We start from the raw sequence: 14,453 nt of genomic DNA on the forward strand, positions 1-14,453 counted from the left end.
CAATTTATTTTATCAGTTACTGTCAGCACTTGTTTTAGAGGACATCTAAATTCTTCATTTAGATGTTCAAATCACCATAGAAGCTGAGTACGTTTGTATAAAAGAACTGAACTCTCTCCAAAGTGCCCATGTGTGAAATCTTGCTATGTTAAGCATTTCTGGTAATATGATTATATAATTGCTTTTAATTAGTGCTTGTTCTAAGCCCAACCACAGTGAGTGTTAAAAAGTTAAATATCTGATATAGAGAAAGCTTGATGCCTCAATCAAGTACAGATGCTAAAGTGCAGAAAACACCACTTAGCATCAGTGTCAGAAACAAGTCAATTGTGTTGCCTGTGACAAACAAAAATTCTAATATTGTCTTTCTAGAACAATTTTCATACAAGGAGTTTCTGTCAAGTCAACAAAGCAGCAAGGCATCTAAATTAAAATCTTCATTATTACACTTCAGTTAATTTTTTAGGGTTATTTTAGGGCTGTTGATATGAACTTCATACTTGGAAGTTTGTAATTTTCTTCAATTTTGTGCCTGAAAGCTGCAGAATTTGTAAGAATTCATTAATATCAGTATTTACGGAACATGTACCCTTCGTAGCATAATATTTGCATAGTAAAGCCATGCTGTGTGGGTAAATAATTTAAGTCAAATATATTAATAGTCTCCCCTAAAACAAATAAAATTAAAACTTCAGGTCCGAATAAGCTGTATGTAGTGTGCCTTGTAATATCCCTTTTTTGATGTGAATTGGTTTTTAATGAAAACTTCCCATGAAAAGAAAAAGATGGTGGCATTGAGGATATCTTTGTCATGTCTTTAGGTGTCTGCAGCTCAAGTTGTTTATCGCTGATTATCTCTATACTGATTATCAGGTTCTGTGTGCTCTCTATGTTGATTTAAGAGGCTTGCCGTAGTTATAAAGCCTTTGGTTCTATGGTAATGACTCAGTATTTATAGCTGCAAGCAGATTCCAATGTTTATCCTGTTTTTACTACTGCTATAAATAATTATCTGCTTTGCTCAATAGCAACTCGTTGGTCAAGCTGCATTTATGACCTGTTTTCTGTCTATAATCCTTCCACAAGAATATATTTTTACCTACTTTCACTAACCTTGTTTCCAGGACACATGGAATAGTTTTGAAATTGAAGTTAAATCACACCTACAGTACAGGCAGTTAAATCAGCTGCATTAATTCTAGAAAACCAAAAGATGACTTTGGAATTATCTCATGTTAGTGGGTTGCCCTACTGAAACTGCTACTCTTGAATGTGTGACCTGTTACCTAAAAAGAAGTTTATAAATATAGAAATTTTTGTTTTGAGTAAATGAGTCATGAATTTCAAAGTTTATTTTCTGGCAACAAAGCATAGAAAATAATCTGTTTCTTTGAACACAGCTAAACAGGTCTAGTTTTGTTGATGCAAAATTACTGGGAATACTGATAGTTTCTGCCTTTTGATATGTCATAAGGAAGCAGGACCAGTGATAGTTACCAGAAAGAAATACCTATCTGTTTCCAGTTTAATGTAAACCCCAGTTTTGGTCAAGCTTAGACTTAGCAGTTAATTACATAATCATAAACTTTTTTTGCAACAATACTGTGCAAGTGGTCAACTACAATAACAAGTTAGAGCTGGAGAAGGCTTTTTTCCTCAAAGGAATTAATTTGTTTCTATATACAGATTTGTTTCTTTATATAGATTTAATAAATACAATAATTTTGATTTACTAGTTCTCACTTTGAGGAATTTTTCAGACAAAGGAGGTTTTTGTGTTTTGTTAACTGATTACCTTGCCTTTCATTATGTTTATTCAGGTAGAATACCTTATGCTATTATCATTCCTCTTGTACTTCAATATCTGTACATGCCAAATATTATATAAACTGTTGATTTTTTTCTAAAGGATTTTCTTATTTCTTCAGATTACTGCTCTTCATTGTTTTCAATCTCCAAATGCAACAAATTCTCCCTTTGTATCCAGAATACAAAAAACCATCTCTGCTTTTTTTATATCAATAGATATGTGTTATTAGGATAATAAGACAATATTTCTGTCTGTGTACTTGTACTGTAAATCATGTTTTTTATTTCAGTATATAGAAGTTCTTAATAACTTGCTACTCACTTATGTGTGTGGTGGATTGACCCTGACTAGACTCCAGGTGCTCACCAAAGCCACTCCATCACTCCCCTTCTGAATCAAGAGTGTAACAGACTTGTGGGTTGAGATAGGACAGGGAGAGATCCTTCACCAGTTACTGTCATGGGCAAAACAGACAACTTCAGGAAATTAATCTAGTTTATTACCAATCAAATCAGGGTAGGATAATGAGAAAATACCACCTCCCCCCTTAAATTCTAAAACACTTTCCTCCCACCCCTCCCTTCTCTCTGGACTCAACTTTACTCCTGATTCTCTACCTCTTCCCCCAGCAACACAGGAGGATGGGGAATGGGGGCTGCAGTCAGTCAATTCACACATCCTCCTCAGGGGGAGGACCCCTCACTCAATTCCTCTGCTCCAGTGGGGTGTTCCTATCATGGGAGACAGTTCTCAATGAAATTCTGACGTGAATCCTTCCCATGGGCTGCAGTTCTTCACGAATTGCTCCAGTGTGGGTCCCTCACGTGGGATGCAGTCCTTCAGGAATGAACTGCTCCAGCATGGGTCACAAGTCCTGCCAGCAAACCTGCTCCAATGTGGGCTTCTCTTTCCACATCTTCATATGTCCTGCCAGGAGCCTGCTGCTGTGTGGGCTCTCCAGTACTGTTACTTTAACTATTTATCTTTTGGTTAAAGAATTATGGAATTGCAGAGTCTCTTGATCTCCAGACTAATTTGCAAAAACTTTATTTATTTGTCTTCTCTGCTTTACTGGTGAGTGAATAATAGCCTGTTTCAACCAGAGATAAAATTTCCCCGTCTCTCCTTTGGTGATTTCACCCAGAACTATGTTGCGCTGTCCCTTATTTGTTTTGTCAGTGCATATGCTAAGAAGTGAACTTCATACAGATAAAAATCTGTAGTTCATTACTGACTCTCAGCTGAGGCTACACATAACATCATTTGATTGCTGTGTAGTGAGGAGAGACTATCTGATCCTCAACATCATTATCTTAATGTAATGTAACGGTGATGTCCCTTTTTTTCCCCCTATTTACACACATACCAGATACACACAAAGCAGTTTACACCTTAACATAGGAGGAAAAAGTTATTTATGAATTAGAGTGGTTCATATACATCCTTGGTCCTAAGGCCATGCAATAAATATGAATACTCAGTTGAAACTGTTGAACATTGGACTGAATTAGTGAGGTTTTGCTTTGGACCTTACTGAACATTTACCAGGAAGAAAAATAACAAGTTATGGAGTAGAAGACCAAATACTATTGTAGTCTCAGAAGATTCTCATGGTAAAAGAATAACAGTGTTATGAGCCAACATTTTTCCAGTGTCAGGTGGATCTCTCTAAATATTCTTTACTTGGTTACTGTCTTTAGAATAAAAGAAGACAGTTATATCAGTTGTCATAGCCACCAAGAACTCTCTGAAGACTTCTTTCTGCAAAACACTGTAATCAGGTTAAGAATTGCAAACCTTCAATTCCTTATCATCATGTTTTAATTTGATCTTCAAAAAATTTTTGGAAACTTATTTGAAATTGCTGTATATCTGGCATCTTTTTTCCAGAGACTGTGGCACCCAGGGACACTGAATTGAACTTTTTTGAATTAAATGCAGTCACTTCAATAAATCCAGCTTTTAAAAGGATTCTTCTTAAAAACCTGTGTAAAATGTCCATCTGGTAGCCTTTGGAAGACTTCTGCTGAGACCATTTATACCTTCTGTTATCCTAATTCAAGATTAGGTCCAGGATGCTTGTATATTTGTGAAGGAAATATTGTGTTTTAATTCAGAATCATGAGTGAAATCTGATATCATCGAGTTCTTGTTACTTTAATCATTTCACATATACAAATCTTTCTTAAACCCAAACTCTTTTTTTAACTCCATAGTAGTTTCCTACCACGAATTTTTAAACTGAACTTTGGGTTAATTTTTAATTGTGGACATTTTTGTCTGAGATACATTACACACAATAGTTGCAATATAATTTTAATTAAAAAAGTAATAATTTTGTTATTCAAAGAAAAAAATGTTTTATTAGTTTCATTATTAATGCATCATATCAACCACAAATAAATTTAAATTTGGGTATTTTTATTATTATAAATCTCTAGTTTGGTGCATATGTAATTAATTTCTATATTCTTAAAGCATAACTATAGGAACTGTATTGATACTACAATAAATTGTAACGACAGGAGTCAACTTTAGGTATGTATGTTTTGTTATAGAACACAAGAAGACATGATAACATTCTTGATCAAATTCCATCTTTTATTGTGTTTCTCACTACTACAGTTACAGTAGGAAATTAAAAAGTGCAACTTCAGATTCACTGAATATTTGCATTTCTTTTTAGATTATCGACATAATGGGAGAGATCTTCAAAGTTCAACATTATCAGTGCCAGAACAAGTTATGTCATCTAATCATTGTTCTCGATCAGGGTCCCCTCACCGTGGAGATAGTATAGGACGGACTAGATCGTGGTCTCCCAGTGTCCCTCCCCCACAAAGGTAAACTGTTGTTTAACTACACAGTTATGTACATTTTAGTGGTATTGATCCTGTACCAATACTGGAAAGAATCTCCAGACTTTCAAAATGGCAAGGAACTGGTTAGATCTTAAAAAATTATATAAAGCCAATAATGTTTGTTCTTATGTTATACTGATGTGCCTAATTTATACCTAATTTTATCTTGTTTATAGTCTTTATTATTATTTTATTTTTATCATATGATTATATAATTCTATATTTTTATATATAAATACATATGATTATACAATTACTTATGCCTATTTTTGCCTAATTTTTCATCAAAAATCAGTGCAGTTCAATCTAAGGAAAGCAAAATATTCTCCATATTTTCATTTTCTAGAGCTATTTAGAAGGTGCCATATTTTATAGTATGTGATGGTTTGACATTCCCTTAACACTCATTTGACAATGGATGTTTTCAACCCTTTCAACCCTTCCCAGAGTCAAGGTTCTGGGAGAGCTGCACTTCCTACCTGCAGTAGCTTGCTTTCTACTAGTTTTTTTCATAGTTTTATCAAGCATCAAGAATAAGCTGACACACATACAATTTTATATTGAAAAATGTCAACTCCTGGTCTTAGAAGGTCTCTAATAACTGTTTATCTTGTGAAACAAAGATCAGGAAATTTCTTCCAAAAGCAGTCCCTTTTGGGTAATGACCTCTACTTGGTTGAATATACTGTTTAAGCAAGAATTAAGAAAACTCCTGCAAAATAAACTTTCTTAAGAGGAAGAAGAAGGATAGATGTAAACGGGAATGAAGCCTGTTTTCCAGCACTTTTGTTGCTATGTATGGATACATTTCCAAATGGTTTAATTCAGTTGGAATGAAAGAAGTTATTTCTTTTGCCCATAATGTTCACAATTTCCCTTTAATAGTTCAGATGTGGTATCCAATATTTCCTGCCAGGTAAACATGTCTATCCCTTTCTGCTGCAGCTATTCTGATTCTCTTGTGCTCTGCTTTCCCTTCTGTTATCTTTGTTCTTTTTGTTAACTTTAAATTCTCTTGACTTCCTACTTTTTAATTTCATTTTTACCTCCCATTTCCTCTAACAAATGTAGACTATATGATATCCTTTTGCATTAGTGAGGTATTAGGGTCCCAAAGAATCCCATATCATCTCATACAGCTAACAGGGAGAAACTGTGTGTTTCTACTTGAAATCTACACCCATATAAAACCACACAGTCTGACTTGAAATGAGACATAAACAGTAGATAAAAAGGGACCCATCCTGATTTTTACTATACTGATTTCAGCCTAAGTAATTGCCTATGCTAAATCTTAAGGGTTTATTTGTCTTGGATAAAAATGGAAATGTGAGCAAAATCTCTTTGTATGTGTATGTTTGTGTTTTCATGTGTGCATGCGTACTGTATGCATTTTGGGCCAAACTTTAACCCAAGCTAGTAATTAACACTTGTTTAACACTATTGAAAACACTTCATTTTTTTTGTAGTTTTGTATTTCTCTAAGGGTTCAAAATGTTTCTTGCTTTTGAATTTCCTAAAGCTAAATATTTAAATATAGTTTTAAATTTATTGCAGCTGTTTCCTACAATGTCAGAATCAAATGCATTATTTATGTAATATTTCCCTGCCAACACACCAAATCTTTTCTTTGAGGACTTGTTGAGCTCAAAGAATTGGGATACCAGAACTTGAGCATTTGTAGAAAAGAAGCTTAATCCATGGGTTGCAGGAATGTCTTTTTAAAATCTACGGAAAATGCAGGGGTACTCAGGAAAGCTATGAGCATTATCAATCACATATGCACCCTCTTTAACTGAGTTTGTTATACACATGCTGCTATACAGATGTCCTAATTGCACTAAGCGTGCTGCACACCCAGAGATTTCTCATTTAGTGACTGACACCTCTGCAGGCAGGAGATCTTGGGCCATAGAAGTTATATCTTAGAAGCCACTTTTCAGTCCTCAGTCCTACTGAATTTTTTTCATAAACTCCACCGAAGGCCCACTGCATAGTAGCTGACAAGAAATTGATACTGGTCTTGTGGTGTTTTCAGCTAACACATTTAATGGACTCTTATTCTCTCTGTAGATCAGAATGAAGTTTAGACTGTGGGAGGCATGGAACAACATTGAGTTAAGCTTTTTCTAAACCTATGCATTTGAAAAAGCAAGATGAAGGTGACTACAGAAAGTAGTTATAATGAAATAGTGTGATAAATCCAGGATGTTTATTATTCTCTACCATCATCACCTGCAATTACAACTTTTCACCTGCGTACTTGTTATCGAGTTGCTCCGTACGTGTTCTGTCAACTGCAAGAAAGTTCCAAAGGAGTTTCACGTGTTGTGAAAGAAACTTTTCTTATAAAACAAGGTTCATTAGAGGAAGTATGTCACTTTCTGTTAAATAGTAAATCTGGCTGATAAAGATATCCTCAGCAGAGTGAAACAGGATTGAAATAGTATTAACACTTTGAAATAGAAGAAATACAGTACTGTAAGATGTTAAAAATCAGCATGAAGTCAGAATCTGATAATACAGAAATTTCAAGAAAAAAAATTATTTAGAGAAATAAGCTCATAACATAATCTTATGGAAAGTGATTTTAGCAGAGAGGATGGTATTGAGTTTTCAGGACTAAGTCTTATAGTCAGAGTTTTGACAGGAGTTTTGATTTACTGGCCAGAGAGCCCAGATCTTTGGGAAGTTTTACAAAGAAATGATAGCTTGGGAAAACGTAAATATTAAGTGAAAAGAAGACATAAGTAAGATAAAATAGTTTTTTTGAAACCTGAATCAAAAGAGAGACCCTGGGGAAAAGGGTCGGACAGAAACTAGAGTACAGAAAGGAGGAATGAGAACTAGTTGTTGGGAAAATAAAAGAGTTAACAAAAGACACCAGAAGAACCTTGTCAATGTCCATTTTAAAGTACAAATACACATGAAAGTATTCAATGGCAGGTAAAGGCTATACTGGATTTTCTATCTTTTCAGTATAAATGGGAGGGTTAAAAGACATACAGAAAAGTTCTTGAAAGAAAGAGTTTTAGACCAGAAGGTAGAAGAATTGTACTATTAATATGGAAAATATAAAGTTCATCAGCCATATTTGGTTTCATGAATGCCAGAGTGGAGAAATGCTTTATAACAAATGAGATGGAGCCGAAGGCAAAAGTTTATGTGTACTGCAACATCTTCATAGCACTTATATGCAGAAATAAACAACAGCATGGCAGCAGCAGTGAAGGATACATATACAGGTTAACACTAATCAGGAATTGGTAAATGGCAAAGGATAAGGATAATGGTACCAAAAGGGCAGACAAAGTGACAAGAAAGGACACAGGATCTGAGTGATAAAAATCAACAGCAACAAAAACCAAATCAGAGGCTCACATTAGTGCAGATAGCAGTAAAAGACAGGAGACAGAAGAATTTATTGGCCTAAAACTTGAATTTGTGTGGAGGGAAGCATGCAATCTGTCATTTTCAAATCCATACAAAACAATTGTTTTAATTATCTAATAATTATTACAGTTAACTTGTCTTCGATCTTCCTATTCTTGTGGATTTTTTTTACAGAGCAGAAAAAGTGAAGTTAGTGTGTATCAGTAGGTATCAATAGTTGAACTGAGTAAAGCAATCGATGGGCAAAGCTTTGGTCTCAAATAGTACAAAACTGCAAAGGTTATTGGTGCTATTTAACAAAGCCTGCACTGTGGGCACCACTTACTCTAATTAAACAGTTCTGTCTCTTTCAGATTCTCTATGAGATTATAGAATAAATTTTTCCAGGACAAACAAGCAGCTATTTTTAATTCAGATGACAATGATTTCAGCAGGTTACACTCCACTCTAACAGCCAGAAGTCCCCATTGTAACTTACTACATTTTACATCTTTATGGTATAGCAAAATCAAGAGCTCATGAAAAGTTTTTTACAGTGCATGTTTCAGCTAGAAGGAAATTCTCCTTGAAGGTACTAGTCTGGAAAGACTAATGAAATTTTGTCTGAAATTAACCTTTCTAATTAAAAAAAAAGTTTTCTTCTCATTTCCAAAACAAACAAATATTGAAACAAAGGAAGAAAACTCTATCCCTATCAGGGACTTGGCACCTTTTTCTAAATGAGCAAATTTTTTTGAATTCTAACATTACTTCAGAGTAAATTTATGCAAAAGCTATGTCAGCTAGCAGATCTCATTACAAACATGTTTACTAATACTTGTCTGTACAATCCAGTGAGGGTATACAGTGCGGGCACACTCAAAACTCAGAATCTGATCTCTTTTATCCTTAGTCGGAATGTGGATCAGGGACCACGAGGGACTCGATCTACCGCTGCGCATTACAACACCCTGAACCGCATGGATAGGCACCGAGTCATAGACGACCACTACTCCCCGGACAGAGAGAGGTAAATACCAGCCTGCAATTAGGAACATGGGAGTTACTCCAGCATGGTAGCTTGATAAAGGAAATAGCAAATTTATTTACCTAATCCCAGAGATTAGCATTTCCCTACTCATTTATCCACTGGTTACATGAGATACATTAAAAGATACAAAGTGCACATAAGGCTGACAACACTGTCAAGTGAGTCTATCTTTGCCAGGAGGGAATTTGAAAAAAATATATGAGAAAATGTACAGATAGTTAATTGAGTTAATTGTCCTTTTTTATAAAAATATTTTTAGGTATTAACAAATTCTTTGTGCTGAATATCTTTTTAAGAGATCGAGCAGTAGACTTGATGATTTTTGCTGCTGAATAAAGAGGTATAAAACCAGATAATTTTAGCTCCATGTTAATGTAATGCTCCTATTGGATACAGTGCAGTTCGCAGGTGTAACAAAAGTGTATTCTAGTACTGTGTTCTGTGTTTGGCTTTGCTCAAACTTCTGAGCAATTTTAATAAAAAAAAAAAAAGCTTAGGGCAACATGTATGAAGTCAGGGTCTTTGTGTTTAGAGGCACCTCTGACTGTGACTAACCTTACTAATGTTTTGCCTGATGGAACTTTCCAAAGAGTGAGCAGAGCTTTCTCAAGCTTTATGAATTTTAATGCTGTAGAAAAAAACATTTCACCAATAACTGAATAATGTATTTCATTTTGCTGAATTAATTGTGGCAATGACTTTGTGACATTAAAAAAATTATTGATCTTTTCCACCTCATTGTCTTCAGGTCAGAAAATCAAAACAGAAAGCATTTATTACCTTTAATTTTTAAAATCTTCCAGCTTCTTATGCACCAAGTTGAAAACCTGCATTTTATAATGAGAGAAATGATTGCCAGATATTGTCTTATTTCACAGTTGAATATAGCAAGGAGTAATGTAGATATATTTTGTAATCTCCAGTGACATATGGCTAATATTTGGAGTTAATACTTTTACAGATTCACGTTAGAGGTTATTCCTCAAGTGACATCAAAGCACATAGTTGGGTTACCCAACTGTAATACAAAGAATTTCAGTGCCTTTTAGTGAGCTATATTGAACAGAAAAGGTTAATATTTCTTAAAAGAACAGTGATGTGGTGGTCAATGATTATAGGGAATGCAAGACAATATTCTTCAGAAGATTATAATATTTTTCTTATTTCAGAAGAAAAAAAATAATTAATTATTTCTATTTTGATAAGTTTAAAAAAAGAGTACCAAAAGGAATTAAAATAAATAAATCTATTTCAGTGATTTTTAATTTAATTTGTCCAAAAAAAAAGTCAAGTGAGCAAAAAATAAATATATTGAAAAATGGTCAAGTATTTAGAATCCAGGATACTGACTGTATTACTTACAAGTATGGTAGATCATAAATTAACCTCTTTTTTACAATATATTATTTAATATTTCTATTTAACTTATGGAAAATACAACCTATTTAGTTGAGTCATGAGACTGTCTGATTTTCACACAGAAGGCAATAAATAACTTGAAGATTCTGAGCTGTTTCCTTAAAAGAAAATTACAGAATGCATTTGGGATATAATATTATGTTGATTTTTAGAGCACTCATGCTTGAAATAGTATCTAAACTTGTCCTCTGAGCCTGCGTATGTCTTATGGAATGCTGCTGGGTTTGTTCACTGTGCCAGTTCTCTTGCTGCCTCACAGATGAATGCATAGCAGTGAAAGTTTGCTTGAAGTACAGCACCACAATATTTCCCCATCATTTCAATCAAATCATCCCTATTGGACTGACTTGATTTAGAGAAAAAGAATTCGTTTTTCCAGAATGTGTTAGAAAAACAGTGTCAGGAATTTGCTGGTGATGAGATTATTGAATTTTCACATGACCATTCTAGATTAATAGGCATTTGCTTGTCAGGTGTGCTCTGAATCTCTGAACACGTTTATATGTTGTCTGTGTTTTCCAAAACACACAGAGAAGTTCTCCTCTTCATACCTGGTGAGTTGTTGCCTGTGTAATCCAATTGCTGACTGGTTATAACTGTTGCAACATACAGTCTCTGAAGTGTATTGGTTTTAGGCAACGCTGAAGAGAACAGGAAGACTGTTCCCAAACTTTACCATGCTTTATATTCATTAGTTTGGCACTGGTTTTAGGAATGGAAAAATTATTAGACTTCAAATTTTTTTAGAGAATATTTGTGACACTGACTCTGTTACATAATAAAAACCCAGTGGTGTCCAGAAAGTAGCTCTTTAATGGTGCTGATCCTGAAAACTCCTGGGACTGCAGGCAGTTTGGAGAATTGGAAAAACTGAACTTTTGTATAGGTTTATAATCTCTCTACATGTCATCCACATTTGGCTCTGAAAACAAATCACATTTTGCTTTCCCACAGCTCTGATGGTTTTCCTCTTTCCATGGTCCATTTGGCCCCTGAAGCTCTTTGCAAAAAGGGGATTTTGAAAAAGTCCCTTCTTATAGATATGCTCAGTTGCTTACTTAAAGTATGAGTAAGAAAATTCTTCTCTTCCTTTTCTACATAATTCAACATAGAGTTCTATAAGGTATGTGGCACTAAGGAGTTAGTTGAAACCACATACAAAATGCTTAATGACCTCAAGAATAATAAATGTCAATATTCCTTCAAAACTGAATGCATAGTTAGAACAGAAAATAAAATAAAAATAACAGAAATTAAAAGCTGTGAAAGACACAATTTTTAAAATTTATGTGGAGACAATTTCAATTTCAGACACAAACCTTTAAATATGTCAAATGTGGCTATTAAATCATATACTTATTTTTGTTGGCAAGGTAATTTTACAATTCAAATTTGTATCTGTTGCTGTATCATGAAAAATGTCAGAATTGTACTGTGTATACTGCTAACTCAAAGTGAGAAATCATGTTCATTTGTTCCCTGGATATTTAGTACAGACCTTCTAATTAATTTTTGTCAAATTGTAAGGTTTTTGCATGAACCCACACTCCTATGAGATAGCCTAGATTTTTAATGTAAAGAAATATGAATGCTTATTACCTAATACAGACCCTAGTTCCTTAAGATCTTTTATCTGTAGTGGGATAACCTTGCAAACTTCAGTTTGACATTTTAATAAATTCTCAAAAACTGACTTTATGTCACTTGAGAAACTGAAACTAATCAAACTATAGAGGAAATTTTGGAAGTAGCCAGATTTAACCTGAGTTTAATATTTAAACTATCAGTATTAGCCTAGTTAGAGGAAAAATGTGAGAATCTTAACATAGTTCCAAAAAAATAAAAAAAAAGAAGCAACATCAGTCAAAACTATATCTGTGTATTTCTTTCTGAAAGTTCTATCAGCAGTTAACAACAAACATCAAGATTGTAAGGAAATTGTACTCGTTCTAACAAACTTAGATACTATCTAGCAACTATTAATTTAGCTATATTCTTTATCCTAAAAGGGCTCTCCTAGAGGCATGGAATTGCTAATAGTGAATTTAGCATACATATAGTAAGCATTCAGAGAATGACTAAAGCATAAAGGTTCTTCTACTGGACACTCAGAAGAAAATGAGAGAAAAGGCAAGTTAAATTGAGTCCACTATCTCTTCATCAAAGCTGTTGCTATCTGTTATTTTAGAGTAATGGGGTAACCATAGGCATGATTATTTAAAGAAATATTCTCCATTATCTTTAAATCCTTTCAAAGATGTTATCTGGGTGTGCTGGGACTAACTCGACTTTCTCACCACTGTTACTGAGAGGAGATTTTGTTCCCAAATTTGAATACACACTTTGTTTGTTTCATGCTGTTGAAAGGGGATGCTTTTTTTAAACATAAAGTAGATGTCAAAATATATGCCAAAAAAATCTGTTTACTATATTTAAGCTGGTTAGTCTGCTACATGTTAGCTAAAACACTATTTAATTACCTGCATCTATTATTTAACACAAAGTTGAATGTGAGTAAAAGCAATATAAATTCTACATTTCTGTAGAATGTATGTAATTAAATGTCATCTTACACTGTGCGGTTGCTTTATCTATGAGTAGCAGGCTCCTAATCCAATATTGTTATTATGTAGGTGCCAGATGAGGTCAAACTGGGAAAAGAGTTTTTGAGACGTTGCACCATAAAACATGAAAAGAACAGATTATATTTTTTTCACAGTCTTTATTAAATGCACATCTGAATAATATGTAATTAAGTAGTCATTTATTTATTATTTATTTAATATTTTAGTGTAAAATCATTTAAATGTACACTACAGGTACAAAAATATTGCAAAGTATAAAGGGTACCTGATGTTATTTGTAGAAGTTCTGGGATAATATTTTCAGGTTTTGGTTCTGTGTGTCATGTGGGTACATAACCACATGTGGCTATGCAATGTCATTGCTTTGCTTCTTCAAACACTCAGTAAAGTATAAGAAATACATAGCTGAAAATTTAGTTATAGCTATGTTATAAAACGTTTGCATCAACTGGAATCTCAATAATCGGAGTGTTTAAGTTTTTCTTCTCCTTTCAAATCACTGTTAAGTTGCAGAGTTAGCTGCACCACCCACCAACCTGGTGCCTCCATGAGTGCTGAAGGATGGTTATCTCCTACAGAAGGATGTGCAGTGGGAAGGTGGCAAGAGAAGTGCAGTGTTTCAAATGTAGCTACATCTGTAAGGACTCATGATTCAGAACCTTTGTACCAAATTAAACAAAAACAACAACAACAACAAAAAGTCATAGATGCATTCCTCAGAATGAAATGCACAAACAAAATTCCCCTGTTAAATATAATGCAGTTCTGATAAAAGACTTCAGTGTTACTGCAGTTCTGATAAAAGACTTTAGTTACTCCCTTTGGAGCAAGGGCTTAAAATATAGTATGGGGAGCACTGTGATAATGTGATTCTGACTTATTGAAAGTCATCTTGACTAAATATGTGTCAACTTACAAATTCTCTGCTGATAATTGCTGTTGTTTCACAGCTTAAGTCTTCAAACTGCCAGTTGCAATCCTTTGGAATTTTTCTAGATTTTATCTATCCAGAAGATTAGCAGGAAATTCTATACAATTGATGTAACAAAAAGCATTCATACCATTGTTGATGGAAAAATTGTTCATGTCTATAAGTAAGGAAAACTTGGGGTTTTTTTCTATTAAAACCCCAAACTATTAAATAAAAATATTCTGTTAATCTTTTTGATGAAATGTACTGGGGGAAATTACATAGCCAGTGCTTTATTCTTGAATGGCATTTACTGTTTTCTAAAGGTTAAGAGCTTGATTTCACATTTTATTTACATACTTTTTAGGTGTGATTTGCCAGGTGTTTATAAAGCAACATGAGAAGTATTGTACCACAGGGCACATTAACTCCTGCTTTATTCAGA

At 34.0% G+C, this 14,453-nt stretch overlaps 1 protein-coding gene across 38 annotated transcripts in view; it reads left to right on the forward strand.

The window, feature by feature from the left end:
- Positions 1 to 14,453, forward strand: part of RIMS2 (regulating synaptic membrane exocytosis 2) — a 458,893-nt gene that overhangs the window by 287,056 nt on the left and 157,384 nt on the right. For all 38 annotated transcript variants that reach the window (XM_039387624.1, XM_039387618.1, XM_039387621.1 and 35 more), the window contains 2 exons: positions 4,497 to 4,653; positions 8,957 to 9,073. In XM_039387624.1, coding sequence (XP_039243558.1) covers positions 4,497 to 4,653; positions 8,957 to 9,073 — 274 coding nt within the window. The remainder of the gene's footprint in view (positions 1 to 4,496; positions 4,654 to 8,956; positions 9,074 to 14,453) is intronic.

The sequence above is a fragment of the Pipra filicauda genome, unplaced genomic scaffold, assembly GCF_003945595.2.
Source record: "Pipra filicauda isolate LSUMZ 115617 unplaced genomic scaffold, ASM394559v2 scaffold57_size4234018_pilon, whole genome shotgun sequence".
NCBI lineage: Eukaryota > Metazoa > Chordata > Aves > Passeriformes > Pipridae > Pipra > Pipra filicauda.